The 27,729-nt window shown below is 31.8% G+C and overlaps 3 protein-coding genes across 7 annotated transcripts; 1 reads left to right on the top strand and 2 right to left on the bottom strand.

The window, feature by feature from the left end:
• Window positions 1-4,421: 4,421 nt before the first annotated feature.
• LOC110420481 (Integral membrane Yip1 family protein) lies at window positions 4,422-5,403 on the bottom strand. Its single transcript, XM_021433806.2, has one exon. It carries the CDS (start codon window positions 5,398-5,400, stop codon window positions 4,555-4,557), a length of 846 nt encoding a protein of 281 aa, XP_021289481.1. The 5' UTR covers window positions 5,401-5,403; the 3' UTR covers window positions 4,422-4,554.
• Window positions 5,404-7,017: 1,614 nt separating this feature from the next.
• FACE2 (farnesylated protein-converting enzyme 2) lies at window positions 7,018-10,509 on the top strand. The gene is made up of 8 exons (XM_021433837.2): window positions 7,018-7,493; window positions 7,904-7,963; window positions 8,121-8,333; window positions 8,633-8,744; window positions 9,127-9,198; window positions 9,420-9,482; window positions 9,886-9,963; window positions 10,086-10,509. Exons 1-8 carry the CDS (start codon window positions 7,284-7,286, stop codon window positions 10,217-10,219), a joined length of 942 nt encoding a protein of 313 aa, XP_021289512.1. The 5' UTR covers window positions 7,018-7,283; the 3' UTR covers window positions 10,220-10,509.
• A 14,081-nt stretch (window positions 10,510-24,590) lies between these two features.
• On the bottom strand, window positions 24,591-26,644 carry ZPR3 (binding protein). 5 transcript variants are annotated; one of them, XM_089784279.1, is made up of 2 exons: window positions 26,518-26,644; window positions 24,591-25,105 (listed from the first exon to the last, which is right to left on the bottom strand). In XM_089784279.1, the coding sequence occupies exon 2, from the start codon at window positions 25,063-25,065 to the stop codon at window positions 24,835-24,837; it is 231 nt and encodes a 76-aa protein (XP_089640405.1). In that variant the 5' UTR covers window positions 25,066-25,105; window positions 26,518-26,644; the 3' UTR covers window positions 24,591-24,834. The 5 variants fall into 5 exon arrangements, with proteins under 5 accessions (XP_089640405.1, XP_089640408.1, XP_089640407.1 ...); XM_089784282.1 differs by having other exon boundaries at window positions 26,492-26,605; XM_089784281.1 differs by lacking the exon at window positions 26,518-26,644 and adding an exon at window positions 26,378-26,458.
• Window positions 26,645-27,729: the final 1,085 nt, after the last annotated feature.

Genomic DNA, 27,729 nt, shown 5'->3' with positions numbered 1-27,729 from the left:
CTTGTTTAAAACACTAAAAAGGCTACTTCCTTCTCATCAATGTGATCATTTAATTATTCTCCAACTAAAAGTAAGGCTTGTAGCAGTCCGCCTTTACTGTTATCTTTATGGGCAAAAGGATGAGATCAAAAAACCATGTGAAGAGATGCTACAAAGAAGATTATCCACCCTAGTCAATCCCTTTTCCCTTCTCCAGTTTTCTTGGTTAAAAAGGCAAACAATTCTAGGAGGTTCGTTGTCAATTATCACGCCCTGAATGCCCTGACTATCAAAGATAAATTTTCAATTCCAATAATCGACGAACTACTGAAGGAATTACATGAGGCTCACTATTTCACAAAATTAGATTTATGCTATAAGTATCACCAAGTCAGGATGCGTGAGACAAATGTAAACAAGACGGCTTTTCGCACTCACCATGGCCACTTCAAATTTCTAGTCATGTCTTTCGACCTCACCAATGCTATTTCCACTTTCCAAACCCTCATGAATGATGTATTCAAACAATTCCTGCACAAGTTCGCCTTGATATTCTTCGACGACATACTAATTTATAGTGGTACCTACGCAGAACATATCCAACATCTTTGAATTGTGTTCACCTTATTGAGACAACATTGCTTGTTCTTAAAACACTCTAAATATTTATTTGCAGAAACTCAAGTCTCTTACTTGGGGCATGTGATTTCATCTTGTGGAGTGAAAGCAAACCTTCAAAAGGTGGCAGCAATGCTTCAATGGCCACAACCAAATACCATTCAAGCATTACGAGACTTCCTTGGTTTCACGAGTTATTATAGAAAATTCATGAAAAATTATGGAGAAATTGTTGACCCGTTGACAGCTATGCTACGAAAGAATTCCATTGTTTAGACTCAAAGACTCATTGGTTATTTTTGACGCTTTAAAACTGGCCATGACCAAAATGCTAGTTTAACCTTTCCAAATTTTGAAAAGAATTTTGTAGTAGAATGCGATGCCTCAAATTATGGAATAGGAGCTATCCTACAGTAGGAAGGTCGAGCACTTGCTTTCTTTAGTCGTACACTAGCCAAACGTCACCAACATCTACATGTTGATTAACTTAGCTAAAGCCATGCGCCATTGGAAGTCCTACGTGTGAGGATGGCCTTTCCTAATACGAACAGACCATTGCAGCTTCAAGTTCCTCTTGGAGCAACGCATTATTACCTTTACAAAAACATTGGGTTAACAAGGTAATAAGCTTTCAAAGTAGAATATCGAGCTGGGCGAGAAAATGTGGTTGCTGATACACTATCCTGTAAAGATAAAGATGTGGGAACCCTAACATCAATCTCAATACCTCAATTGGGATTCTTTGATGCAATCCAAGCAAAATTTCCAACTCACAAGAGTTACAATTTATGGGACATATCACCATAGGTAAAGAAGGCAAACATTAGACATATCGTGACAAGCTAATCTTTTTCAAGAACAAGGTTTATCTACCAACTTCTTCTTCCCTTCTTCAAGGAATAATTTCAATAATCCATGCTTAATGCCATGAATGGTATCAAAAAACTCTCCAACGGGTTTCAACAAATTTTTACTGGACAGGAATGGAGCGTCAAGTTCAAGACATAGTCAGAACTAGTGAAATTTACCTAAGGAATAAGTCAGACCACTTATAACTTGTAGGGCTATTGGGACCTCTCCCAATTTCTACACAAGTATGGTCAGATATTTCCATGGATTTCATAGATGGACTTCCCCCTCAAATGGAAAGACTGTCTTATTGGTAGTGATAAATCATTCCTCAAAATAAGCATACTTCCTACCTCTAGTGCACCCCTATTTAGCTATCACAGTGGCTCAATTGTCAATGACCGAGACATCACATTCACAAGTTCCTTCTAGTCTAGGCTATTCAAGTTGAGTGGCTTTAAATTATCATTCAGTACAACCTATCACCCTCAAAGTGACAAGCAAACAAAAACAATTAACAGTGTTATCGAGATGTATCTTCGATTTTTACAGGAGACTGTTCACACTGATGGATAGATTAGGTATCTTGGGCTCAATATTGCTACAACACTCGTTACCATTTTTCTTTGAAAACCACTCCCTTTGAAGTAGTTTATAGCCATTCCCCACCTCGCTTGCTCTTTTATTCTCCAAGCCTCGCACGAGAGGCAATTGTTGATATTGAATTGCAGAACAGTAACCTGCTTTTGCACGATTTGCGAGAACATCTCTTACAAGCTCAAACAGGCATAAAGAATGCATACGACGCTCAACATTGAGAAATCTACTCTGAAGAAGGTGATATGGTCCTTTTAAAACTTCAACCTTATCGCCTAGTGTCCCTTGCCTCCAAAAGTAATCACAAATTATCTCCCTGTTTCTATGGCCCCTTTCCTATCTCAACTACAATTGGTTTTATGGCTTATAGCCTCTCCCTTCCACCAAAAACCAAAATACACTCAATATTTCATGTATCCTATTTAAAGAAATTCCATGGCCCCAACACCAGTACACTACAGTTGCTTGTAATTCACAAAGGTGAAGTACAACCACACCTAAAGCCATCTTAAACTCACGCACTCTTGCAGGCACTTCACAAGTCCTTATTCACTAGGAAGGCCTTTCACCAACTGAGGCATCACGGGAGCTTGTTTTTACTATTTTGAGTTGCTATCCATCTTTTACGCTTAAGGTCAAATGCATTCTTGATGGGGAAAGTAATGTTAAGGGCCAACAACATGACCAGCAACTAAGTGAGCCTAGCTTAATTAAAATGGTTCCTTTTGACCAGGTTTACAAATATTTCACACATGAAAAAAAAAAGATTAACTGTCAATTAATATATTAACTATTATTCTAAGTTAAATTATTGTGGAGTCAATTTTACATTATCTATCATTCTATTTTTAAATTATTGTGGAACTAGTTTTTCATTATCTACAAGTTCCTAAATAGTTGGAGTCAATTGTTTTTTAATAAGAGGTAGTTGCTTTTTAATAAGAATCAATCATGATCAATCATGCTTGTAATCTAGTTTAAAAAAAATTATAAAGAGAAATAAAGTAAGCATTATTTCTAATCAAATTTCCAATTATGAGATCGAAAAGTTCTCTCTGACAAGCTCTTAATTGCTAATTTTCAAAATAGGTCAAAATAAAGTGCTCTATGAAGTTTCAACTATGACTTCTAAAGACCCTAGGACCCTTTGTTGCTGAAAAGTGTGAAATAAAAATCTACATCTCCTGACTCTTAACATAGTGAACTAAACAACAAATCAACAAAATTTTAACCTAAAATGAAAAGGAATATAAGAGTTTTCCTCTTGCAAGATAGAGTGTAAATTAAAATAGCAATCAAGTATTTACACATCTCACCTTCAGAAAGAATGCAGTTTAAAAAAAATTGCAGTTCTAATCCATTGGGGAAAGAGCATATACCGAACAAGAGGGACTATCTTTCAAATGGAAAAGATGAATAAAAGCATAAAGCAGTTTTGAAAGGAACCTTTAGAATTTAGAAGTTATCCTATTCCACCCAATGCCTATGATAGAAACCTAGTTTACAACCTTTTGTCTTAAATCCTATAGAAAATCAAATAGAGCATCATCCTATCCAACATCTTTTTTCCAATTTGAAATGTTTACAGGCTTACAGCCTCCAACAAAGTTAATTGATATTTTATATAATTATATAGCATTTCCATACCTCATTCACAATCATCATCTTGCAAGATCATTAATCAAAGATTCAAAACCTATAAAAGCACTATGACAACATCTTACTGATAGGCACGAATAAGAAGTAAATTCAAGTACTAGTTTACAGACTGCAAATGTCAAAGTGCACCTATATCTAAATTGTCAATGGCTTCAAGTTGAGCAGCCTACTAACCTTGACACCAACCAAATAAGCTAAAAACAACATTCAGCATTTTATAAAAGAGAAAGTTTTACTACATGTTCAAGGCACAGAGCTCTTAAATCCTCCAAGCCTCTCCAAAACTAAGCTCATCTAGCCTCTAAAACTGTAAAAAGATATAATAAAAGCATTCTCAAGACAATCAAGGTGTGCAGCAAAAAACACTCTTTTCCTCAGGCCCAAATAGAAAGTTTTCTCCTGGCTTCCTTAATTCTTTGCTTTGATGAATAAATAGTTGTTTTGAAGAGTGCCAATAACCCCAACAGCCACACCACCTCCAACAAGATAGTATCCAATTAAACAGAATCATAAAAGAAAGCATAACGAGGATTGGGTTTGATCATGAATTAAAAGTAATATTCATGCGAACAAATCACAAAGAAGGTAAATCCTATTTCAGTTCATGAAAAATTGCAAACAAGTTCATATTCCAATCAAAAAATAATTAAAGAGTTTTACTAGATCACGAAAAGCAGCTAGAAGTAAAAAAAAAAATTTTAAAAAAAAAGAAAGCACAATTCTGCTAAATTTTAGTTCCATTCAACATTGTAGCTATCGAAATTCAACAAAAAAAAAACCCTTTTACATTCATATCATCCACTGAGAAACTAACTCTAAAGAGAAAAGAAAATAAAAGAAATTGGACTTCAATTAAAATATAACAAGAAGCGAAAACAAAGTGTAGATCAAGAAACAAGCGTACGCAATAAGGCCACGATGTTCTTCACCTCCATCAGCAAGCGTCACCATTAAATTGGTGCAAGCCCTAGTGGCCCACACAACAAAAACTCCCGCCAATGCATACCTAGGGACGCTGCTCCCTTGCGGAATAAAAAGCGACGCGGCTGATAAGATCACCACCGGTAACATACAATAACCAACCACACTCGTACACGTGTGCAGATCCAGGTTGCCGTTGCGTCCCGCTAACATATTGAAAACTATATAGAGGAAAATCGAGGAGACGACGATCCAGCCGAGGATTACGCCGAATTGGATCTTGCCGGCGAGGAGTTGGAATAAGCAGAGGGATAAGTAGAGGAAGATTGGGCCGGATAGGTCCGAGTCTTTGTGGGCCGTCGGGTTGACCCGGAAAGGGTTGAGGATGGATTTTGTTTTGTGCCAGATTTGGTCCGGATGGATGCCGAGTTCGTCGAGGAGGGGTTCTTCGTCGTCGAAAGAGGCGGATCCGGATGCTGCTGAGGTGGAGATTGTGCCGCCGAAGGGTCCGGACGATGACGCTGCGGAGCCGATGTCGAAGGACATGAAAGGTATGGCGGAAGAGGAGGAGGATGGAGGGCGTGAGGGTTGGAAAGGAGCCGTTGGTACGCGGCGTTGGTTAACGTTTCCGGCAGGAGGGTTGACTCCACCGCCGGAGCGGAAGACTACCGGTGGCACCGAGAATTCTTTGGTCATTTTTGTTGAAGCCACCGCGATTCGATTGTGGGTACTAAGCAAGAAAGCAGAGAGGGATTTTTTTTTGTATTCTTTTTTCATTTTCTGTGCGTCACTTTGCTTCTTATAGTGGCTTTTTTGCGGTGAAATGAAGGGTATTTTTGACTTTTTGCACGTATTTTCGAGATTGTTTATCAAGGGAACGGCGGGGGCTTAGTAGGGTGATGCGTTTTGGACCAGCGAGATCACAATGTTGCACATTTCTCATTTATTATCTTCTTTTTTTCTTTTAATTTTGGCTGAAATGAGTAAATGTCATTTTCCCTGTACTGATCAATCAAAATTAGGGGAAAAAATCAATCCAAAGTAAAATAATGGATACCTTTTCCATACTGATTCTTCTTTAAGATAATTGAGAGGTAAATGCAGGTCTAGATTGGATTATTTGACCCTACTTGTCCTTAAGCCTTAAGATTGTAGGACCAACAAGGTTATTCTTGTTTGTGTTTAACAAGACTTCGTTTTTTGTTTTTACTACAAGAGATGGTATTTATAACTTGAATTAAAGATGTGTACTTTGAAGCTATGAGACTTACTATTCGAAAAGTTCTTGAATTATTCAAAAATAGTTAAATAAATTTTTATTTTTTTATTATATTTAATTAATTTTTTATATTTTTTATTAAATAAATTTTTAAAATTAATGATTGATTAATTATTATTCGTTAAAATGTCATTTATCATTTTATATTTATGTGATGTTGATGTGAAAGATAGTATGCCACATGGTCTTGTCATCATATTGTATCAACATGTTATGTTAATACTATATGACATAAAATAATAAATAGTATTTTAATTAAATCAATAATTAGTCATACAGTTTTATTTGATTCAAAATAAAAATATAAAAATTTAATTAAACATAATAAAAAATTAAAACTTATTTAAATATACCAAAATAATTTAGGAGATTTTTAAAGCATTATGCCAAACTATTACTACTCCCTACATTATAATTGTTGTCTTAATTACTTTTTCTGTTAAGTAGAATTTGATTGTTATGATTTAAGAAAGATTGTTTCTTTCTCTAAAATTGATGAAGTTGTAAGAAAAGGTGATGATTTCGATTCTAACCTATTTAAAGGATTAACAATTACTTAAATAATATTAAAATGAAATTAAAAAGAGAAAAATACTACAACCAAAGTAAGAAATTTTATGATTTAATATCTTAAAAAATTTATGAACTATAAATTAATATTTAAATAAATTTTTATTTTTATTATATTTAAATAAATTTTTAAATTTTATTTTAAATTAAATAAATTGCTAATGATCTTACTCACTAGGTGTAGCATGCCAAGAAAGAAATCATTTGAGTAAAAAATGAAAATGATCATTTGAATTAAGGATAGTTGTATTTTCGTTTGTTCTAAAATCATGTATAACTGGAAATAAAAATTTAAAAATTCGTTTAAATACAATAAAATGTTAAAGACTTATTTGAAAAATCATGTATACTTCAAGAAATTTTGAATGCATTTAAGTCAAAATTTATACATATAAAGCTTTATTAGGTTTGAAAGAGAGGTTGTGTTTTCTCATTATATAAATTGCATCCCTCTTATCTTAAAACTTCCAATTAAAAATTTTGAAATACAAATATCAAACCCCATGCTTCTAAATTCGTAAACATTATTCCTTTCTTGTTTTCATTTAAATATTATTTCGTGTTAAAATTTTAAAACAAAACTATAATGGAAGGCAAAATGTCGTTAACCCGAGCCCGCGAGCTTCGCTGCAAAGTAATCCAGACATAAAGGTCCAAAATCCAAAAACCACCCAAGCAAGAATCGCCAGATTCCGACCCACCCAGTCCTCCCAAGGTCAAAACCCGAAACCATCGAACCGGAAGCAGTTGACATTTCCCATTCTCTCTTCCTCTCTCCCGCGCCCCAGGCTGCCGCCACCGTAATCCAATCATGGAAGAGAACCAAGGGAGCTTATCAAAGCCAGTGGCGGTGATGGCCTGCACCGCCATGACATTGTTTTACGTTGCTATCCTTTATGCTCCTACTTTGATCCTCCGCCTTCCGCCTCCCCAGTCCTTCAAGAATTTCATGATCCGACGATTCGTTTGTGCCGCCGTTTCTTCCGTCGCGTCCGTTATCTTCGTTCCTCTTATCCTTCCAGTAAGCCTCTGCTCTTCCCTTGTTTCCCATTTTCAGTTCACTCATTTATATTTTAATCTATTGCCCCAAGTTGAAAATTCTTTCACTCTATGAACTATAATCCACTTTATTTATTAACTTAACACTTCCAGTTTTTTTTATTTGCGCTTAGATTGTAGTTTTTGTTGCTTACTCTTTTGCAATTTGCTCAAAAAATGCTAAAAAAGTAAAAAAAAAAAACTAAATAAACTCATAAATGATTAGAGATTAGCAAATGGTTAAATTCTAGCACCCATTCTAACAAAATTGCTTCAAATACAAGTAAAATCATGCATTTTGCATTTTTAAAATAATATTAGTATTTTTTTGTATCCAATTTTGTTTATTACTTTTTCCTCTAACCTGAATTTTAACCTGTTTGATTATGCTAGATAAGGAGTCTGGAGGCATCTTTTTTATTTGGGGTTTATGGCATTCGATCGGATCATCTTGTAAGTGTATTAATTTTTCATTCTTTCCTCCAATTTATTAATTACTGTCTAGGAGCAAATTTTTTGCACACTGCAGTTATCAGGTTTATTATTTAAATTCTTGAATGATCTGCAGATTCGAAATGGTGACTGAAATGCAATTTTATGTATGAAACAGTGGCAAGCGGTGGTCTTTCCTCTTTTCTTGACTTCTCTTATGTATGTTGGATCTTTGATGCTCAAGTCTATCTTATTGGTGAATAAATGGAATCAGCATAGGAATCAAGATGGCAGGCCATTGTTCGATTATATCAAAAGTACCGTCCTAAGCTTCCCCAGCCAGATGTCATCAGTTGCTTCCAATGTTTTATTCTGGCGAAATTTTGTTGTGGTTAGTATGCTCACCATTGAATTTCTTCATCTTTGGGGTGAATGCATATAATTGCACGGTTTATAATTAGGTAAATAGGATATGTTTATGCAATACTTTTTAAATTGTTGAAGTTTGCCTTTTCTATTCTGTGAAATAGTTTTTGTGATGGAGAGTTTTTTATGTTATGTGTTCCATTCATTGTTGAACATTTCACTATCCTTCTTTGGAGAATAACAATATTAAAAGTTAGAAGGAAAAAATTGAAATAGTTTCCTGTTGCTTAAGTCTTCGGTCCTTAATAGTACTTTAATGAACAGGCACCATTAACAGAGGAGTTGGTGTTTAGAGCGTGTATGATTCCTTTACTTCTTTGCGGGGGATTTAAAGCGTACAATGTCGTTTTTGTCTGCCCTACTTTCTTCAGTTTAGGTGAGTCCTCTTTTTTAAACACAGTTTGATCATTTATGTAGAGAGGCTTTTATTATCATTTTTCTTCTGGTGTTAAGTACTTATAATGTGTCTATTAAGTCTTTTTACTTCTACTAAGCTTGGACACATCTAACGGTGTCATAACTGTGTCAATATCTATATTTAACGTTTTTGCCACAGTTCGAATTAGTTAAAGGGATAAGATTGGCACAAAGTAGATCCACTGCCAAACTCTTATCATTCAAGTGTTCATACTTCATGCTTGCAGATGCTGGTGCATTTATTGGATTTGTCAAGCATCATGCTACCCATATGTGCCCCATTGCATTGTGAGATGAATGGCATGTAAACTGTTTTAATCTGTTTTGTCAATGTCTTGCAGCTCATTTGAACCATATGATGGAGATCTATAGCCGGCAAAACTATAGCTTGCTTAAAGCCTCAATGGTTGTAGGTACAAAATTAGATTTTCCTCCTTCAATTAATAGCTTCAAACTTTGTTTTAAAGGAAAAAATATATATAACTGTAGAGTGGATTGCTTGTTTTTCTATTTCTAGTGAAAACTTTGTAGGGCTTGAAATTTTTAACAACTTTGTTTGAGGAACAAGAATCATATTTGATGTTTTCTAGATGCTAATATGTCTTTGCTTATTGGAATATTCTAAGTTTCTCAGGTCTCCAGCTGGGCTACACTGTGATCTTCGGTTCCTATGCTTCATTTCTCTTCATTCGAACAGGTTGGTGATTACTTGTTAATAAATGTCATCATCTTTTTCATAAATTCTTCATTAAAGTACTTTGTAGTCCTGCTTCATTTCTGGTTTGCTAGTGTGTTTGCACGAGGCTTTCTTGTTCATTTATTTGCTAATTCACCTTTTTGTAAATTGGAATGGTTAAAAATGGTGAACTGTGGATGCAAATGCTTAGTATTGACTGTGGGTACAATCCAACATGGCATTAACCTGGAAGCACATGTACAGAAAAGTCAGTTGTTATTGTTCTTCATTTCCTTGTGATATTTGCTTTTTTGCTTACATAGATCTAAAACAAGATGTGTGTTCTCTAGCATGGGTTAGTTTGTTGTTTCATTACTATGTATTTTTTTGCCTCATTGATTCATCTTATATTAATTCTTGGCAGGGAACCTTGTTGCTCCTTTAGTTGCCCATATATTTTGCAATTATATGGGATTGCCAGTGTTGTTTGTACAGAGGAAAGGTATGTGATTAGAGTTTCTATTCGGATTTCAGACCCACTAGTGTTTGTTTTTTTGTTCGTTTTCATAGTATACTAGTATACCTAGGCAATTTGCTGACCCATTTTGTCCATTATATTTTTAGGGCTAGTTAGCGTGGCAGTTGTAGCTGGAATGATATCCTTTGCATGGCTTCTGTTTCCTATAACACGGCCTGATTTGTACAACAACAGAACAAATAATTGCAGATGTTGGCAAGGATATTGTTCATGGAGTTAAACAAATGACAGAAATATTGTTGTTACATTGACCAGATGGAATATTATAAGCAAATGAGGAAAGGAATGAATAGCAACTGCTGCTTCATTTCCCATGCCTTATACTCTGTTTCTTCACCTTTCTTGAGTTGCTGATACCTGCTGACTTTGATGCTTAAGTTGTCCATTGTGAAGCATATGCACTTTCTTTATATAGCCATTTCATATTCAAACCTTGTCTAGTCATTTGGCCTGGCTTTTTTGACTTTGGCCATTCAAATTTGATTATAAAATGAGGATGAAATTGATTGATCCTGGTCTCAAGTTCCCTATTGGAAATATTAGTATATTGCTATGTTATTTCATTTTTTTTCGACTTTTCATTACGCATACTAATTTCGAGAGCTTTTTCTTTCGTCCATTTTGTAATCCTTTGTTTAAAAATAATTTCATTTTTCATTTTTAGAATCTCAGATTCGTATCCTTGTATACACAATTGAACTGTTTCTTTTTTCACATTTTTAATTAAGTTCTAATATTAAAAAAATTAAAACTTCGGTGTAAAAAAAAGTAGAGTGAGGTGTTTATTTTTTGGTAAAATGCATGTCCAACAATGTTTTCTTGGTGCCTACATGTCAACAAAATTTGAACATTCAATTTGGGGTAGTATCTACCTATTTCTAAATTGCAATTTGCTTACCCTGGAATTAGTACAAATTTTCTATTGATTTAGTGAATTTTTTTATAAAATTAATTATACCCTCTCAAACATACAAGTATTTTTGATATTTTCATATGATTATTCTATATACTTTTATATCTTCACCATTTGTATAAAGAAAATAACTCCAATAAAAATTCACAATCTCAAATAGTGATAATTGTTTTAACTTGAAGCATATTGGAACCTTTGAAAAAATGTGGGCAAAGATTTGAATATTGTGTCCCCATTAACAAATAACTTTCTTGCAGATTGTCCCATAAGGCTTTGTCTCCCTCTTCTCTCCTGGCCAGCCTTCCTCCCCGTTGCGTTCAATATCTATTACCATTGAGGTTCTCGAGTACAGTGTCTCTAATTTTTTTTTTGAATTTGATTAAATGTAATAAAAAATATTTTTTTTAATTTTTTAAATAATTGAGAGATTTTTTTTGGAATTTATGACTTCTTTAAAATCTATAGATCAATTACAATAATAACTATTTTGACAACCATTAATTAAAAACAGTACATTTTTTCAAACATGGATCAAATAAAATATTAAAACTTTTTTTTTAATTTTTGCATATAGAATCTAATTAACATGTCCTATTAACTTATTAATTTTGGTTTTCATTTTAGATTACATTCCATCCTTTTAAGAATTTCATCAAAAGGATTATAATCAAATCTTGTCATTAATTCTATAATTAAATGGAATTTCAACTAAGTATTTCTAAGATCTTGCTTACATTTGGCATCCTATCAATCAATTATTACACCAACTCAATCAAGATTATACCATATATCTAATGCAATTTATTCTTAATTTTTTTTAGGAGATGAATCACACAATTTAAACATCAAAATGAAAACAGAATCACTTACAAAATTGAATATCAACGAAACTAAATAAGTTAGGTACATTGTAATTTTTAAATTTCACAAGTAAATTTATATAATTTATATTTTATAATTATAAATTTTTTTAATTTTCTTAATTATGACGTAATGAATAAGTGATAATATGTATACACTTGGTTTTTTTACATTTTTTTTAGTTAAAAAGTTCTGTATATCAAGATTATTTTTTCCAATGCCTTGTTTATTAATATTATATTAATCATATAATTTCTTCATTTGGTGGCCATAGCTAAGGCCAATGGTTTTGCAACAACATGATATCCCCCGCCCCACCCCTCTAATTCCTTTGGTGCTCAAAAATCTATCACACAAAGCCTTAAATAGTGAACAGCTAAGGCTTGGACAGAGCACCAGTTGGAATCGACTACAATTGCAACTGCTGGTTTGATTATTCAGTGGCAGTTGCTAGCGTCGATTATGATTGACGGTCTTAGGCTATCGCAGTTCAGTTGCTGGGGTCACTCCTCCCCTTAATCAAACCAACCGAAAAATTAGGGGGGAATTCCATTAATAAGCTTCATTAATCCCTCACCCCTCTTCTTTCTTCCCCTACTAGCCTTCCCCCAATTCTTCATTTGTCCTCTTTGTATAAAATCTAAATCCCTAAAAATTAGAACATACCTCCCAATCCTCCCTTCCCCGACTCCCCCTTGTTTTTTCCTTCTTTCTTCCTCTGCTTAATGCACTTTGTCGTCTCCTCTTACCATCATCTATCTTCCTCCTTGTTGTCAACCGCCTCTGTTTCAAGGTCTGTTGAGTAGTGAATACTTTCATTTTTTCTTTTTTCTCTACCAAATTGCCATTGTGGGTTATCATGTTCAAGGTTTCTTTCTCGGGGCTTTTTGGGTTTTGGCCATGGTGTTCAATGGTTTGTCATTAAGCAAGTCATTACTTTACCTTATTTCCTGAATGCATTAGTTTCTTTTTTTCGATTAGAACAAAAATTCCTACAAAATCCATTACTTGAAATATTTGGTATTTATGCTTGTGCTACTTGGAGAACAAAGTGTGATATTGGAATTCACTACTTGTATTTATGCTTTCGTAGCTATCAAATGCAACTCAATGTTTCGCAGGTTGTGTAGAATGAAATATCAAGGGGAGTTTGGTATTTCTAAGCTAGGTGTTGTTGGACATTTAAGCTCTTGTATAAAGCTATGACCATGATTGTCAATTTTGGTCATTAATAAAATGAATTGGCTTATGAAAAAAATAAAGGTATAGCTGTATAGGCATTATTGGGATGAGCCATGTAGCCAATTAGAATTGTTTAAGGCTTGATTCCAATCATATAATAATACCATTCATATTGAATGATTGAAGGTTTTTCTTCATCAATAAGGCATTAATTATAACAAGTTATAAGTCTAATTAAATGAAGTCTATGAGATTAAATGCGTTGCAAAGGAACTGTAATAAGTTGTAGTTATGAGATCCTTATGCATCAAAGTATACTCTCTAAATGTTCCTAGTCAATGTATCATTGATGTCCAGCCTCAATGATACCTAAAGACTAATACATTCTGTATTCCTTACTTAATAAGTAAGCAATTGATCTCATAAATAAAAGTATAGAGATACTTGAAACTAGAATGTAGGTACTTACCTAGGAGAGCAAGTTCACTGAACTTAACTCGCCTTGAGGAGTGCATTTGGTATTTTACTCAAGTTTTTATGCAATACTTCTCATGTCTCAGTTGTGTAAATGCTCCCTAGACTTGAGACACCAAGCTATCTTATGTGTAGAATGTTATGCTTTGATTTCATTTCTACGAGTGTCTAACCTAGGACGTTAAAAAAAAATGCTTTTAGGTATAGCATGAAGCATGTGAAGGTAAATGAATAATCAAGATAGGAATCATCACCCCAAGTGATTCAAAAGACATATCCTAACTGTTCTCAGTTGATATTAGTTTATTGAAATCCTTGGCCAAGGCAACTTAAAGATTATGAAAGGAGTTTCATAAGTCTTTATAAAGCTGATGATCAAACTTTAAGAACGAATATAGAGATTAATAAGAATAGACACTATACCATGCTCTTATCATCTCCGGGATATATGATGAGAGAATGAATTACACTGAAAGGCTGATTACTAAAAGGTTAAGTCAAACCATTTTGACTCTTCTAACATTTGGGTGGTCATGATGGATTGCTAGATCCCAATCTTGGTCTATCAACTTTAGGTAGTTAACTTGATTAATGATAAATTTAAAGTAGTTTAAATTTTTCTATTTCTAAGTTTAACTTAAGAATTATACATTGAGTTCATTACCAGCATGTTAGAAGCTTAATGGGTGACATACCTAAAATGAAAGTTAAAAATCAAATAGGAGAGGTGATTAAGTTAGACTTAATCAAATTAGAAGTTATGAGCTTTTCAAGCACTTGATAAAAATAATTAAGTTGTGCCTAATTAATTAAATTATTTAATTAAGTCATTAGACCTAATATATTAAATTGTTTAATTAAGCCATTTGGCCTAGTTGATTAAAATTGTTTAATTAAGTTATTAGGCCTAATTGATTAAATTAAACAATTAAGTTAACTAGGCTTCACAAGGACTTAATTAAATTATTTAATCAAATTATTAGATTAATTAGTAATTACAAAATAGTTTTGTAATTAGGGTTTAAAATTAACCCAAGGTATAAATTCCTTATTATAGCCTCTAAACAAAATGAGAAAGAGCGGTTGAAAAATTAAGAGAACGACACATTAGAAATTCCTTTTGCCTTGTCGCTTCTTGTGTGAAGAAAAAATAATTTTTCATTCACTTATTTTTTTTTTTTTGTGTTCAACCCCATAATTTTGTGTGGATTATGAGTTTATGAAACGCATCTTTGCTAGCACATTGTCAAGGTATAGCATTGCTTATTCTTAAAGAAGTATTTTCTAATTTATTAGTATAGATCACTATTAGAGGCTACACAGGACAACTTTGATTTGCAACAATCAAGCTGAGGTGGTTGAGCTTTTTGAAGGCCGATTTGGTAGTTTAACAAAAAATTCATCAACCTTTGTTATTTAGGTAAACTTGATATGATCATACATATTTTATTTTAAATTGAATTCTATATTCAATTTAGCATGAAAGAGAGCCTAAAAGCGTGAGGCGTAATTTAATTTTTAATTTATTTTTATTACATTTTATTTATATTTGATACATGATCAGCCTTCTCCAACAAGCATCACATTACTAAAATTGATTCAAGAGACTCCAAAAGAAAATAAATATAAGCATTGATTCCCATTTCCCTTGATTATCATGTACAGGCAAATCCAAATCATTAGTCAATTTCATACAAAATATATAATTGTCTTTCTTCATAGATGAAATATATAATAAGTCTATTATTTAGATTTTTTTTAAGAAATAGATAGATGATATCTTTTTTCTTTACAAATGAAAAATCAAATATCAGTTGATATTATTAAATTTCATTATAAAATATATAATAGTCTATAATTGACATGTGATTGTAAATTTGTAACAAAAAAATGACCATGATTTGTATTTGCTTAGTTATATTAATTTGTGCACTTGTTTTCATGGAAAAAAAAATTGAAAAGGATGAATTACACTTCACCATTGGGCTTTAGGGTTTGAGAAAGGCTACCTAAGGCTCTAGCATCAATCTATTTAATGTTATTATTATATTTTTAATTAAATTTTATTAAATATAAGAAGTCATTGAATTTTTTTTATCACATTTAGTAAGAAGAAAATGTTATGAGTGACTTGGTACTATTAAACAAATGTAAACATGCAATTTAAAAAATAATAGCTAAGTTTCAAAACTATTCTTATCTCACAACTTCTTTTTAGATAATTAAGTTTATATAAACAAAGTTATATATATAATTAATAATTTTATAAGTTATAATTTTTGTAATGTTAACATAAAATAGAAAGTAAAGATGTTTATATTTAAAGTGTATATATATATATACACACACGCTAAAAGTATTTTAGAATTGTATTATGATAATTATATTATTTATTCATGAATCCAATATATATAAAGTAAATATATTAAAAGGCATTAGAAAGTAATTAATAATTATAGTTTTATGAATTAATTTAATTAATTATCTAAGTTTATCCTTAATTACATAAAATTAAAAAAAATAACTAGGTCTCAAAATTATTGTAATCTCACAACTTTTTTTAAAGTTTGTATATTATAAGTTTATATAAACAAAGGTGTATATATTATAATTAAAGTATATATATACTAAAAGTATCAGTATGTATATAATATAGTAATTATATTTCTTATAAATGAACCCAATATATATAATGTATATAGTAAAAAACATTCTAAGTTAATTAATAATCATAATTTAATGAATTAATTTAATTAATTATATGAATTTATCTTTAATTATATAAAATTAAAAAAATAGTTAGACCCCAAAACTATTATAATATCGAAAGCTCTCTTTTACGTATATATATTATAAGTTATAATTTTTGTAATGTTAATACAAAATAAAAAGTAAATATATTTATATTTAAAGTAAATATATAATAATAATTATATTCTTTTGTAATATGATATGATATTCATATTATTTAAACATAGTTAATAATCTAATAATTTTATAATTTATATATATGAATGTCATCACATTAGTAATTTGAGTAACCATACTTTTTAATATATTTGTCGATTTTTCATAGATATATTAATATTGATTATTTTTAATTCAATAATTTAAGTAACAATAAAATAAATATAAACAGGTATTGAGATCAGGTTCGGGGCGGGTACTCGCATAATTTCAAATATTAACATAATCGGGTTTAGTTAACGGGTACCCAAAGGATAATACCAGAACTCTACTCGAACCCGATACGGATAGTAAAATCACTACCCGAATCCATCTCAAACCCTAGTATAAGATACCTATTGCCATCTCTAATTTTATTAATTATCTTAATTTTTATATATTTTTAATATAATTAATTATATTATATAAAAGTATGAGGCTAATAAAAATGGTGGGCCTAAAGGACGGGCTTAGCTAAAGCCAGCCTTGGAGAACAACAAGTGTTAGCTCCTTGGTGATCAGGTGAGTACTTTAGGTCGAAAGCCCAATGTTGGAGCTAAAGAAGCCGAAGATCTAGCTGCAAACAACAGTAGCTGCAACCGCAGAAAATAATGTTGGTCTAGTAGGCATGCCGATGCCTTGAAGGACGATGATTTGTCCGGTACCCTCTGTCTCCGGTACTTTAACAACTCATATAACCCTTGCGCTTCCTCCAAGTCCAAAGGATAGGAACAAGTGCAAGCAGTGAAACTGAGCTAGCTACACAGCTTATTAGAAAGCTTAGAAAGTGATGGAGCTTTTCTAAATATGGTGTGCTTGAGAATAAACGAGGGAAGTAACATGTTAGAATAAGACAAAAGCATGTATTTTATATAGTATATGCACGTGCATGTTAAGCTTCCTCCCAAAGAAATAAGTTCTAAACATGAGTGTGTTAGGTTATGAACTATCATGTCTGTAATGCAAATCAACGTCTCTATGTGTATTTACTATCTTGTTTGCATGGAATAAAAGACCAAACCAGCCTCTCATGCACCCTCAAAATTTTTAAAAATTTCTATATATTACATATATTTTTTTAATGAACCCAAAAATAATTTTTTATTAAATTATTAATATAAATAAATAATAATAAAATGATTTATAAATCCATTTAACTTTACCCTAACTCTTAAATTTTTCCCTTTTAAGTTTTTTCATGCGTCTTTCTATCTCTCTCTTTCTGTTTCTCTTTTTTTTTTTTTTTTGTCCTTTCATTGTGAGATCACCAAAAGGTGAAGATTTTTTTATCTTTCCCTTTCTATTATTATTATTATTATTTTAATTTTATTCTATTTGGTCATATGTTTTAAGTTTCTATAAATTTTCTTCTTCAAATGTCTATAAATTATCAACTATATTCTTCTTTTTTCTGTTTTGTTATATAGTTCTATGTTCTACTTGCTATGTTTTTTTTTGTTATGTGTTCTTAATAATTTCAGTTTTTAAAAATTAAAAAATTATTATGTAATTTTTAAATATGCGTTGTAGCGTTTCATTATTGATTATTATTAAAAATTTCACCAATATATCATTTTTTTATTAATCTTAATTATATAAGATATTTTTTTATGTACTTTATGTTTTATATTTAGTTGAAAGTATATTATCTTTGAGTATTTATTCTTTAAACAATATTAATTATATAAAAAAATTATTAATCTTATATATCATATTTAATTATTTATATTTTATACATTATTGTTCTTCATCTTTAACCCCCCAATAAAAGTTGGCTAACCTACCCATATATATTTATATATATACTTTATCATTATATTATTGGTTAACTTTTGTTTTCAATGAAGTTGTTGCATCATTTGAGATTTTAGTTTGTAGGTTAAATCGTTTAAAACGCCGTTTTATTGTGATATTGTCAAAAAGATACTTCTCTTTTATGTTAAAATAATTTTTAATGGCTGAAATAGAGTTTTTTAGGGGACAGACCTTTTTCTTCGCCATGAAAAAACAGCAGACACAACTTTAACTAAAGGTTGATTTTCTAATGCATTTGTAATAGATTGTCAATTTCTTTGTAAATAGTTTGGAAATTTAAAAGTATATAGATTGCAATATGAACGCAATTAGACTGTCAGAAAATCAAACACTATCAAGGGTGCAGGTGCTGCTGTTGGATTCGCAGGTTGTAAGCCTTGTCGATGCCTTGTAGCAAAAGGATGATTTGGCCAATACTTAGACCCACCGTTGTTATGTGAACCTCACAAAACTTTACACTCCTTCCCCTCCAAAGGATAAGAACAAGCGCAAGCCATGAAACTGAGCTAGCTATTCAGCGCTATTTGAAGTGATGGAGCTTTTGTAAATATAGTCTGCCTGAGAATAAAAGTGGAACTAACATGTAAGAATAAGATAAAAGCATATATTAAATATACATTCATACATATTTATATATACATATCGCTTCAAAAAAACAAGTTTTAAAAGATATGTGTAAAGAAAATATAGCTTGCAGTTAATCAATCAAGTCTTGATTGTATTGCTATACATCTAAAAAAAAGTTTACTATTACTTTATTATGTAGATATGGCAATTTGTATTTTCATATTTTAATCATGTCGTGTAAATATAGGTTATTAATAGTTATATGAGTAAACACAAATATGATACGATTAATTAATCGTGTCAAGAATTTAAGCATGCATATAGATATGTTTAATAGAAGTGTAACATAATAGGACACAATTAATATGTTTATTAAACATGTCGGGTTAAATTTTATACAACACAACATGATTTGTTCATGCAATTAACAAAATTAAAATTTATACGATGTATAACCTATTTACACGATTAACACACGAATGATATAATTAATATGATTACAATTAAATTAAAATTTAATTTTATTATTCAAATTTAAAATAAAAAATTATAAATGTAATAATATTTATCAAATATAATAAAATTCAATATCAATAAATTTTAATCATTATAAGAATATTAATATCCATATGAGTCAATATATGGGTTTTAACCATACAACAAACGTATTGATTCAACATGTAAACACGATTAAATAAATGGGTAAATAGGTCACTAGTTACATGGGCACATGATAATATGTTTAATAATTGTGTCTTTGATGGGTCTTAAATGGGTTTGACATGATTATCTTAAACTCAAGCTTGCTTAAATTTGTATAATAGTGCCATTTTCATTTGATTTCTAAATAAAAAGCTTAGAGAAATTATTCAACAAAATCATTGTAATATAGTGGTAAGTATTCCCCTTATCACGCGAGTGACTTGGATTTGATCCCTAGTAACGGTAAATTCCCTCCCTTTTGTAGCTTAGGTTTTAGAAATAAGAGAGAGCGCAGAATGAATTTCTTTTTCAAATTTGAAATGGAATGAATGCATTGTTTTTTTTTTCTTTCTCTTTCCTCAGCAACCAAATAGAGGTTTCTAACTAACCTTTTTGCAAATTTTGTGCAAATCAAATTGGCTTCGATAATCTTAAGGCGTTTTCATTCATTTGGTATTTGGCATTGCATGTTATGGCATCTTAAAGTTCACTTAATTCCAAAGCAATGTATAAATTGTTCTCATTTTAGGTCAATACTCAAACCCACCATTTTTATATAAACCGCACGAACCCTTAAGGCCCATCCCCTCCAAAGGATAATAACAAGTGTAAGCCATGAAACTCAGCCTACTATTTAACTTATTTGAACTCTGAAACTGATGGAGCTTTTGTAAATATGGTGTACTTGAGAATAAAAGTGAAATGCACATGTAAGAATAAGACAAAAGCATACACTGCACATACATACATACATATGTATGTATGTATGTGCATATAGTCAGATGTTAAGTTTCACAAAGAAAACAAGTTTTAAAATAGATGTGTAATGAAAATCTGACTTACAACTAATCAATTAAGTTTGTATTACACTCGAGCATTTGGTTCATTAGTTGGTGTATGATCCCCTATCTAGAGAGTAAGGTTCAAATCCGCCTTCCTATTGGTATATGTCCTTAAGCCAATTAGATTAGTTAAGGAATATGTATATTGTCATTTAATGCATATTTAATCTCATAGGTTCAACTCCATTTGGTATTTTACTCAACTGTTTATGGAATATATTTTCATGTGCTAGTCATGTAACTAGTCTTCGGACTTAAGACACCACGCCATCTTATATGGGGAATGACATATTTTGATTTCACCTCTACAAGTCTGAAAGTAACCACATGCCTAAACAAGATGTTTTTGGGTATGCTATGAAGCATGCAAAGATAAATGAGTGGTCAAGAGATGATTTATCACCCCAAAAGTTGAAAAAAAATAAATGGAAAAAAAAGGAGATATATCTTACTTGTTCTCATTCTTGATCAACTTGTATAAAGTCTTTGATTAAAGCATGATGAATTTGAGAAAAGTTAGTTCTTAAAATTCATAAAGTTAGTCATGAATTATGAGAACTAATATGAAATATCATAAGTAGAAACCGAATCATGCTTTATGACATATCTGAGATATTTGATGAAAAGTCGTATTACACTGAGAGGCTTATCATTGAAGGGTTTTGTCAAATTCTTTAATTGACTTTCTAACATTTTGGTGGTCATGATATATTGTTAGATGCTACTCATGATCTATAAAAATAAATCAATTATCAAATTGATATTTGATTAGGATTTATATTTATTGCCAACATGTTAGAAGCTTAATAGGTCACACATAATACGTAACATAATTGAAATTAAATATAGATAATCAATTAAGTCAGATTTAATTGAAATAGACTCGAAATAAAGTGAAAAATTAATTAAATTCACAATGACTTAATTGAATAAAAACACAACTATTGTATCTTGAGTTACAACTTAGTTTGGTTATATAAATATATTATGTTAGTCAACTAAAACTCTAAACTTTCAGCCACTACTTAGCCATTTCATAAAAATGAGAAAAACGAAAAATAATTTTCTTGCTCTGATAGAAATAAGATTCGATAAGAACTTTTAGTCTTTTTGTTTTTGAAACAAAACTTATTAGTAAAAGCAAAAATTCTATTTTTGAGAAGGTCTTATTCGGTAAATGTGTGAATTACTGTTAGATGCTAAATACTTGGATGGTTGAAGATTTGACAAATCTTAAAGGTAAAAAGGCAAATATTTCGAATATAGGATTTCAAATTGTCTTCTTCATAAACCTTTTGGATTTAATTGATTTTTAATTATAATATCTAGAGTAAGGTATGTAATACTTAAACTTATAGATGTTCATAATTAATTTGAAAATTACATGAAAAACACAAATATTGATCTTATGAGATTTAACTATTTTTTTATTAAATACTTATTTTATTTTTTTGCTACGTTATACTTTTATTTCTTAATTATTTTCATGTTTGGGCATGAAGGAATTTATATTTCAAATTTGAGATGGAATGAATGCATTGTTTCTTTTTTTTGCTTTTTTTTTTTGACAAACGGATTTCCATTTAGAAGGAAAATCGCAACAATTCACTTTCTTGCTCAAGTTAGGTATCATGTTACGTTAGCTTCTTCTCTTATATACTGCATTATATGTGTGTGTGTATATATATATATATATATATAATATTATGTTTTTTTTATTGCAAGTTTTAAGACAATCCTTTGGAACATATTGCTGAACTAATTTTCTGCTCTCGCCTAATTGTTCAATGGGCTTTGGCTTTCACAAGATGATCCACTTTTTGGTTTTTCCCATAGCCCATGATTGTTTCAGTTCGTAATTAACAGGCCCTACATCTATTAGATCTTCATTTCCCCAATGATTTAGGCTCATGGCTCGATGGACCTTTTCATGCCATGGTTTTATTTATGAGTGCTTGTGGAAAATATATGTATAATTTAGAAAGGGGCTTAATCTTTAGCTCAATGAATAACTTAATTACTTTTTTGAGGTGAGTTTGACGTTTTAAAACTAAAATTTGATCAAATAAGAATCAAGATTTAAGCCATGAGCTTTAGGTGGTGTTTGGTATTTTACAATGCAATGTGATTGCAAGTAATGTAATTGTAATTAATGTAATTGTAGTGAAAATAACATTACAGTGTTTGGTATACATATAAAATAATAATTAAAATGTAAGAAATATAATATTACAGCGTTTAGTTTATAAATACTTTGCGGGGAATGTAATGTTAATTTTCAAAATTACCCTTATTTATTAAAATGTAACTTCAATATACTTATATTTTTTATTGTTAATTTTTATATAATATTATCTCTTAAATATATTTGTAATGTCATATATTTTATTTTCATTTATTTTTATAATCTTATATATTTTATTTTATTTCTTGACTATAATTTTTTATATTATATATTATATTTTAATTTATTTTACCTATATTGTATAAATTTTAATTTCTTATATTTTATTTTATTTTAATTTTTGATTCTTATATTATATATTTTATTTTAATATTTTTATTTTAATTATAACATTATAAAATATATTTGATAAGATAATAAAGTTAAAAGATAAAAATGTCTTTAAGAACATTACAGAATGTAAGGTAACGTGATTACATTAGTTTTAGACTACAATTACATTACATTTCTTAATTATAATGTGATTGCATTGCAATCTTACATTGTAATGATCTATTGTAAAATAAATACTGTAATATAATTTAATTGGACACATTACAAAGAATGCACTCACACTTCATCCCTATTAAACGCTACCTTATAGTGTTGTGATTAACTATAATTTTATTTTTTTTCTGATTTTCTATTTAAGTTAGACTTATTAATTTTTCGTCCACTAGAACCTTTTATCCTTTTTGCAAAGACTGAGGTCCATGATCCATTCCAAGAGGGACAAAGGGTTGAACTATTATTTTACATTCTGATTTCAGAACCAGCACGGGAAAATATTGTCGTTTTGTTTTAATTGAAATGAGTCACGAGTGGCAATGGAAATGCTAGACTAGGAGACATATAAAATCAGCCCCCAGGATAGCAAACAAATCCGAGGACAAATGGGTCATCTACTCATCTTCCAAGATTTGGTGACTTGCCAAAGATGGAGAGAGGGCTTACTTGAATACATGTTTTGCTTGTCGTTCTTTGGGTTATTGAGCACTGAGTGACCGTCGTCAGCCAATCCAGGTCTGGGTCTTCTAAGGAGATTCGAGTCATCATACTTCTGTCCTCCTTTTAGTTTCCAAATTGACTAGCTACGGTGCTGACAGGGTTTGGTGGCCTCAGAGGTTATGAAGGGCAAGGCCAGAGGAGGGACGTGTAGACACATTTGAGTCTTGATAAGACTTTTTTTTTGTTACCCGGAAGGAGTTTGCTTGATGGTCAACCAGCATCAGCCAAGGGACTATGTCATGTCCATGAGTTGATATTGTGGGTTACCACTTGTTCTAGCTTAATAAACCTTCATTGACTTTCTCCTTCTGAATCTTTAATTTGTTGACGTTACCTTTGATTAGATCCTCCCATCACTCTCTTCCCAAACAGAATCTGAATGAAAAGCCCCCTTTCCAATCTGATGATATTTTCTTCTGAATTTCTTACTTGGAAGAAAATCTATATAATCTTGGCTTCTTAGAACAATGTTGTAGCAGGAGGGACCTGCATTTTTCTTTTACTGCTTGTTCATGTGTAATATTTTAGATGGTTTTATTTTATTTCAAGTGTTGGTTATTCCCAAAGCTGTGCCATTTAGCTCTTTTACCCTGCTTCAGGAGCTCAAAAGTCGTTACTTTTTTCACCCTGCTCTTTTTTATGCAGTACAAGTTAATTTCACAACAAGAAAGCAAGCAGGGCTATTTACTATCTTCTTTTTGGGTAAACCGAACGTCCTTAGTAGACACGTGAACCCTAATTGTGCGTTAAGTACTCTTGTTTAGGATGAAGTATTTTGGTTCGGAGTTATGATGTCTAGTAATTTTAGTCGCTCTGGTACTCTATTTGGACTGCCTGCACTTTCAACCATATGCATCTTGCATGTAATAGCAAGGCAAAATCTGGTCTAGAGAGTAGAGTTCAGTGATAGTTTAATGAAACGAGTTGTGCTGAGAGATATTTATAGTTTTGCCACGTTTATATGGCGATTCTGGAACATAAGAGTTTGTTTGTCCAATTTAGTAATCCACCTACACTAATGGAGCCATGATCCAATTTAGAGCGAGTAGAAACTAGAACTATGATAATATATTATATTCCTTTCTAGCAGATAGCCTGATACATCTTTTGTTGTTCGCAAATCATATCTTAACACCCCCACAGCAGAAGATATAAGAAGATGAAAATAGAAATAAGCCTGATAGAAAGATACTAGTACTATCCTATTAACTGAAACGGAGCTACTGCTACTGTTTGGCTATGGTTTTACACAAAAAAGGCAAGGGGAGTCTATGTGGGGTCATGATGTCTATCCTGCTGGATCAGGGTTTGCTAGAATTGGAAGGATTTGGGTTAGAACTGGAGCTGAGGTTGAGGTCAGGAATAGTATTTGCTGAATTTCCCTTTGAGTTGCCCTTGGAGAGTTTCTGTTTCAGCTCAGATAGCAGGGCCTGATTCTCCTGGTTGAGAAGCTGTGCTTTCTTCCTCAGCCTCTCATTCTCTTTCATTATGTAACAGTTCTGCAGGTACAGGTTTGAGTTCAGCCTTTCCATGACTATGAAACAAAACTTTTTCAAACTCCCTGTAATGCCCCTGAAACCAAAATGAGCAGAAAAAATGGTATCAGGGAGAAAGAGTATCTCTGATAATATTCTTTATTACTACAGAAATCATTGCACTACACATGGAGACAGTATTGTTATACTATTTTTAAATCACTAGTTTAAAATATTATCACTATCCATTATATCACCCTTATCTTAATCTAAAAATCTAGAAAAAGCCTCAGATATATAAAAAGAACCACAACATTGTTAAAAAACAAAAAATTACATTAGATATATACTACATTAATAGACTCAAATAACGTGTATGTATGCATGAAATTCAACATTATGCAATGAGTGAAAACACTAATAACTATGTAAATACATACTTTGACACGTGTTATGTTAAAGATAATGAAAATCCAAATGTTTGTACATGAATTTGTAAAAGTTGAAAAAACACTAGGTTAAAACTTTTTTTGAGAAAAATATTACCAAGAATACAGATAAACGAGGAGAGAAAGCCACCAAATTAGTAAGTAAAAGTTGAGAACCAAGTTGTAACCTGGAAAAAAATAGTAAACAATTTCTAGGACAGTTTCTCTCTAATTTCCTGCTTGGGTAGATAATAGTGCCTATCTTATTAGTACCGCAAGAAAACAGTAAGAACTAACAACAGAGGAGAAACAGAGCTGGTGGATGCCAAAAGACAATTGTAGGAGCAATGTTTTTTTTATTGGAGCGCCCTAGCATTTAAATAGACCAAATAGTTTGTACGTAAAGACAGGGGGTAAGGTTGAGAAGCGGAGTAACAGCTGTCCAAAGACCCTTTCGGCTGCCCATACATGAAAGAAAGGGATAAAGGTCATTGGAAGATCGACTGCAGATGGAACTTGCTTGTGACTACATTTGCTTATGTTATGTCTATAGACATATAGAAATAGTTTTTAGCCCTGCATTCAACTAGAAGAATGCTTCCTCTTGCTATTAAAGAAGGGACCGAAAGTAGTTAACAAACAGAAAAAGAAGGAACAAAAGAAAAACAAGTTCAGACCTGGAGAAAGACAAAGAACCCCACAAAAGAAGCATTTGAGGGGATAAAACCAATGTTTTAGAATCCAAGGAGAGAATCCTTCACAAACTACTGATATAAGACATCCCTCAAAATGAGGTGAAATAGGAAGAAAATTCCAACATTGGGAACTGACTTCCCAATTCTCATACAAGATAACAGAATCCAACGGTTAGAGAAACATCATATGCAGGATGTTTGGTTAGAAACAGAACACCATTCAGCCCCCTTACAAAACAAACTTACACTAGTGCCCATTAACATGGACTATGTCTATCCTTTCTTGGTGATAGAAAGAAAATAGTAGCAACTGAAGAAGAGAACAAGTCGAGAGGAGAGAGGAGAGGTGGGGGCCTCTACCTCTTTATCTTTTCAAAAAAGATCACCTTTTCAAGGAGGTTGGTTAGAGAGCTTTGGCCGAGGAAGCTAAAAATCTGGTTTCTAACAACTAGTAGCAGCAGTAAAAAAGAAAGAGTGAAGTGAGGGACAAAGTGAATGAAGGGGATGTTAATATATAGAGCAAAAAGGTTATAGGGAGAGAGACAGACCAGAAAGAAGAGCCACCCACACCCCCCACACCCCACCCCCCAACCCCCCCCAAAAAAAAAAAAGAAAGAAAGAAAAAGAGAGAAAAGCTTATGGTGTGGGAAGGGGACATGACTCTCTCGTCTGACACAACAATCATGCATGTGTAAGCAAGAAGGCGGCCGTTAGGGGCGAGGATTTAATGTTTTGGTTTTTGTATGATGATGGTTGAGGAAGGGATATGGCGTCATGTGAATGATGATGGGGAGGGGAAACTTATTTGGTTTGGCGAAGAGTGAAAGGGTATTTTCGTCAAGAAATCGGCATTATGGTTGATGATTTAGAGGGACAATTATGGGTTTTCCGGCTAGGGGGCTTCTAAATGATGGTGGGCTAGGCCGTCCCAAGATTCGCAATGATGGTTTGGATTGGTTCGAACCATCATCACCACCCCACACCCCTTTCCCCTTCCGCCTTCCCCTTGCCTCTTCTTCTCTTCCTTCCTTTCCCTTCTTCTTCTTCTTCTTCGGTTCTCTTTTGTTTTACTTTCCGTTTCACATATTTATTTTTGATCCCTTGTTTTTTTGTTTTTATCATTTCTTTCCTAATTTCACTCCTTGGTTTGGTAACTGTTAGTGACAATCATTTTTGGCCGTAATCTTTATTTCTTTGGTTGAAAATAGCGGGTTTTGTGCATCCCACTGCCTAAAGTCTTCTATTCTCTACGCATGTCACTGTTGTCAACAATTATATCTACAAAATAGGGTCACTTCCAATATTATGTCTACCTATAGGGGCAGATTTAGAACCCAAATCTCATATAAATATACTCATCACTAACTTTTCAATTTCAAGGTTACCAATATTTTCCATTTCTCGCTATTTAGAATCACAATATGTAATCATTTACATACCCTTGTCAACTATAATTAAATAAAGCATTAGTAACCTTGAATTTAAAAGATTTCATCATTTTCTAAACTTAGGAAAAAAAGAAAATTTATATGTTTCTTTTTTATATCTTGTGTGTTTTCTTTTCCCACCATATACTAAAATGGGGGATTTTGGTTGGC

This window comes from Theobroma umbraticum, unplaced genomic scaffold, assembly GCF_002168275.2.
Source record: "Theobroma umbraticum cultivar Fairchild unplaced genomic scaffold, ASM216827v3 scaffold_86.0, whole genome shotgun sequence".
In the NCBI taxonomy this organism is placed as follows: domain Eukaryota; kingdom Viridiplantae; phylum Streptophyta; class Magnoliopsida; order Malvales; family Malvaceae; genus Theobroma; species Theobroma umbraticum.
The sequence above is the reverse complement of the archived record's forward strand: the minus strand, read 5'-3'. Positions and strand labels throughout refer to the sequence as shown.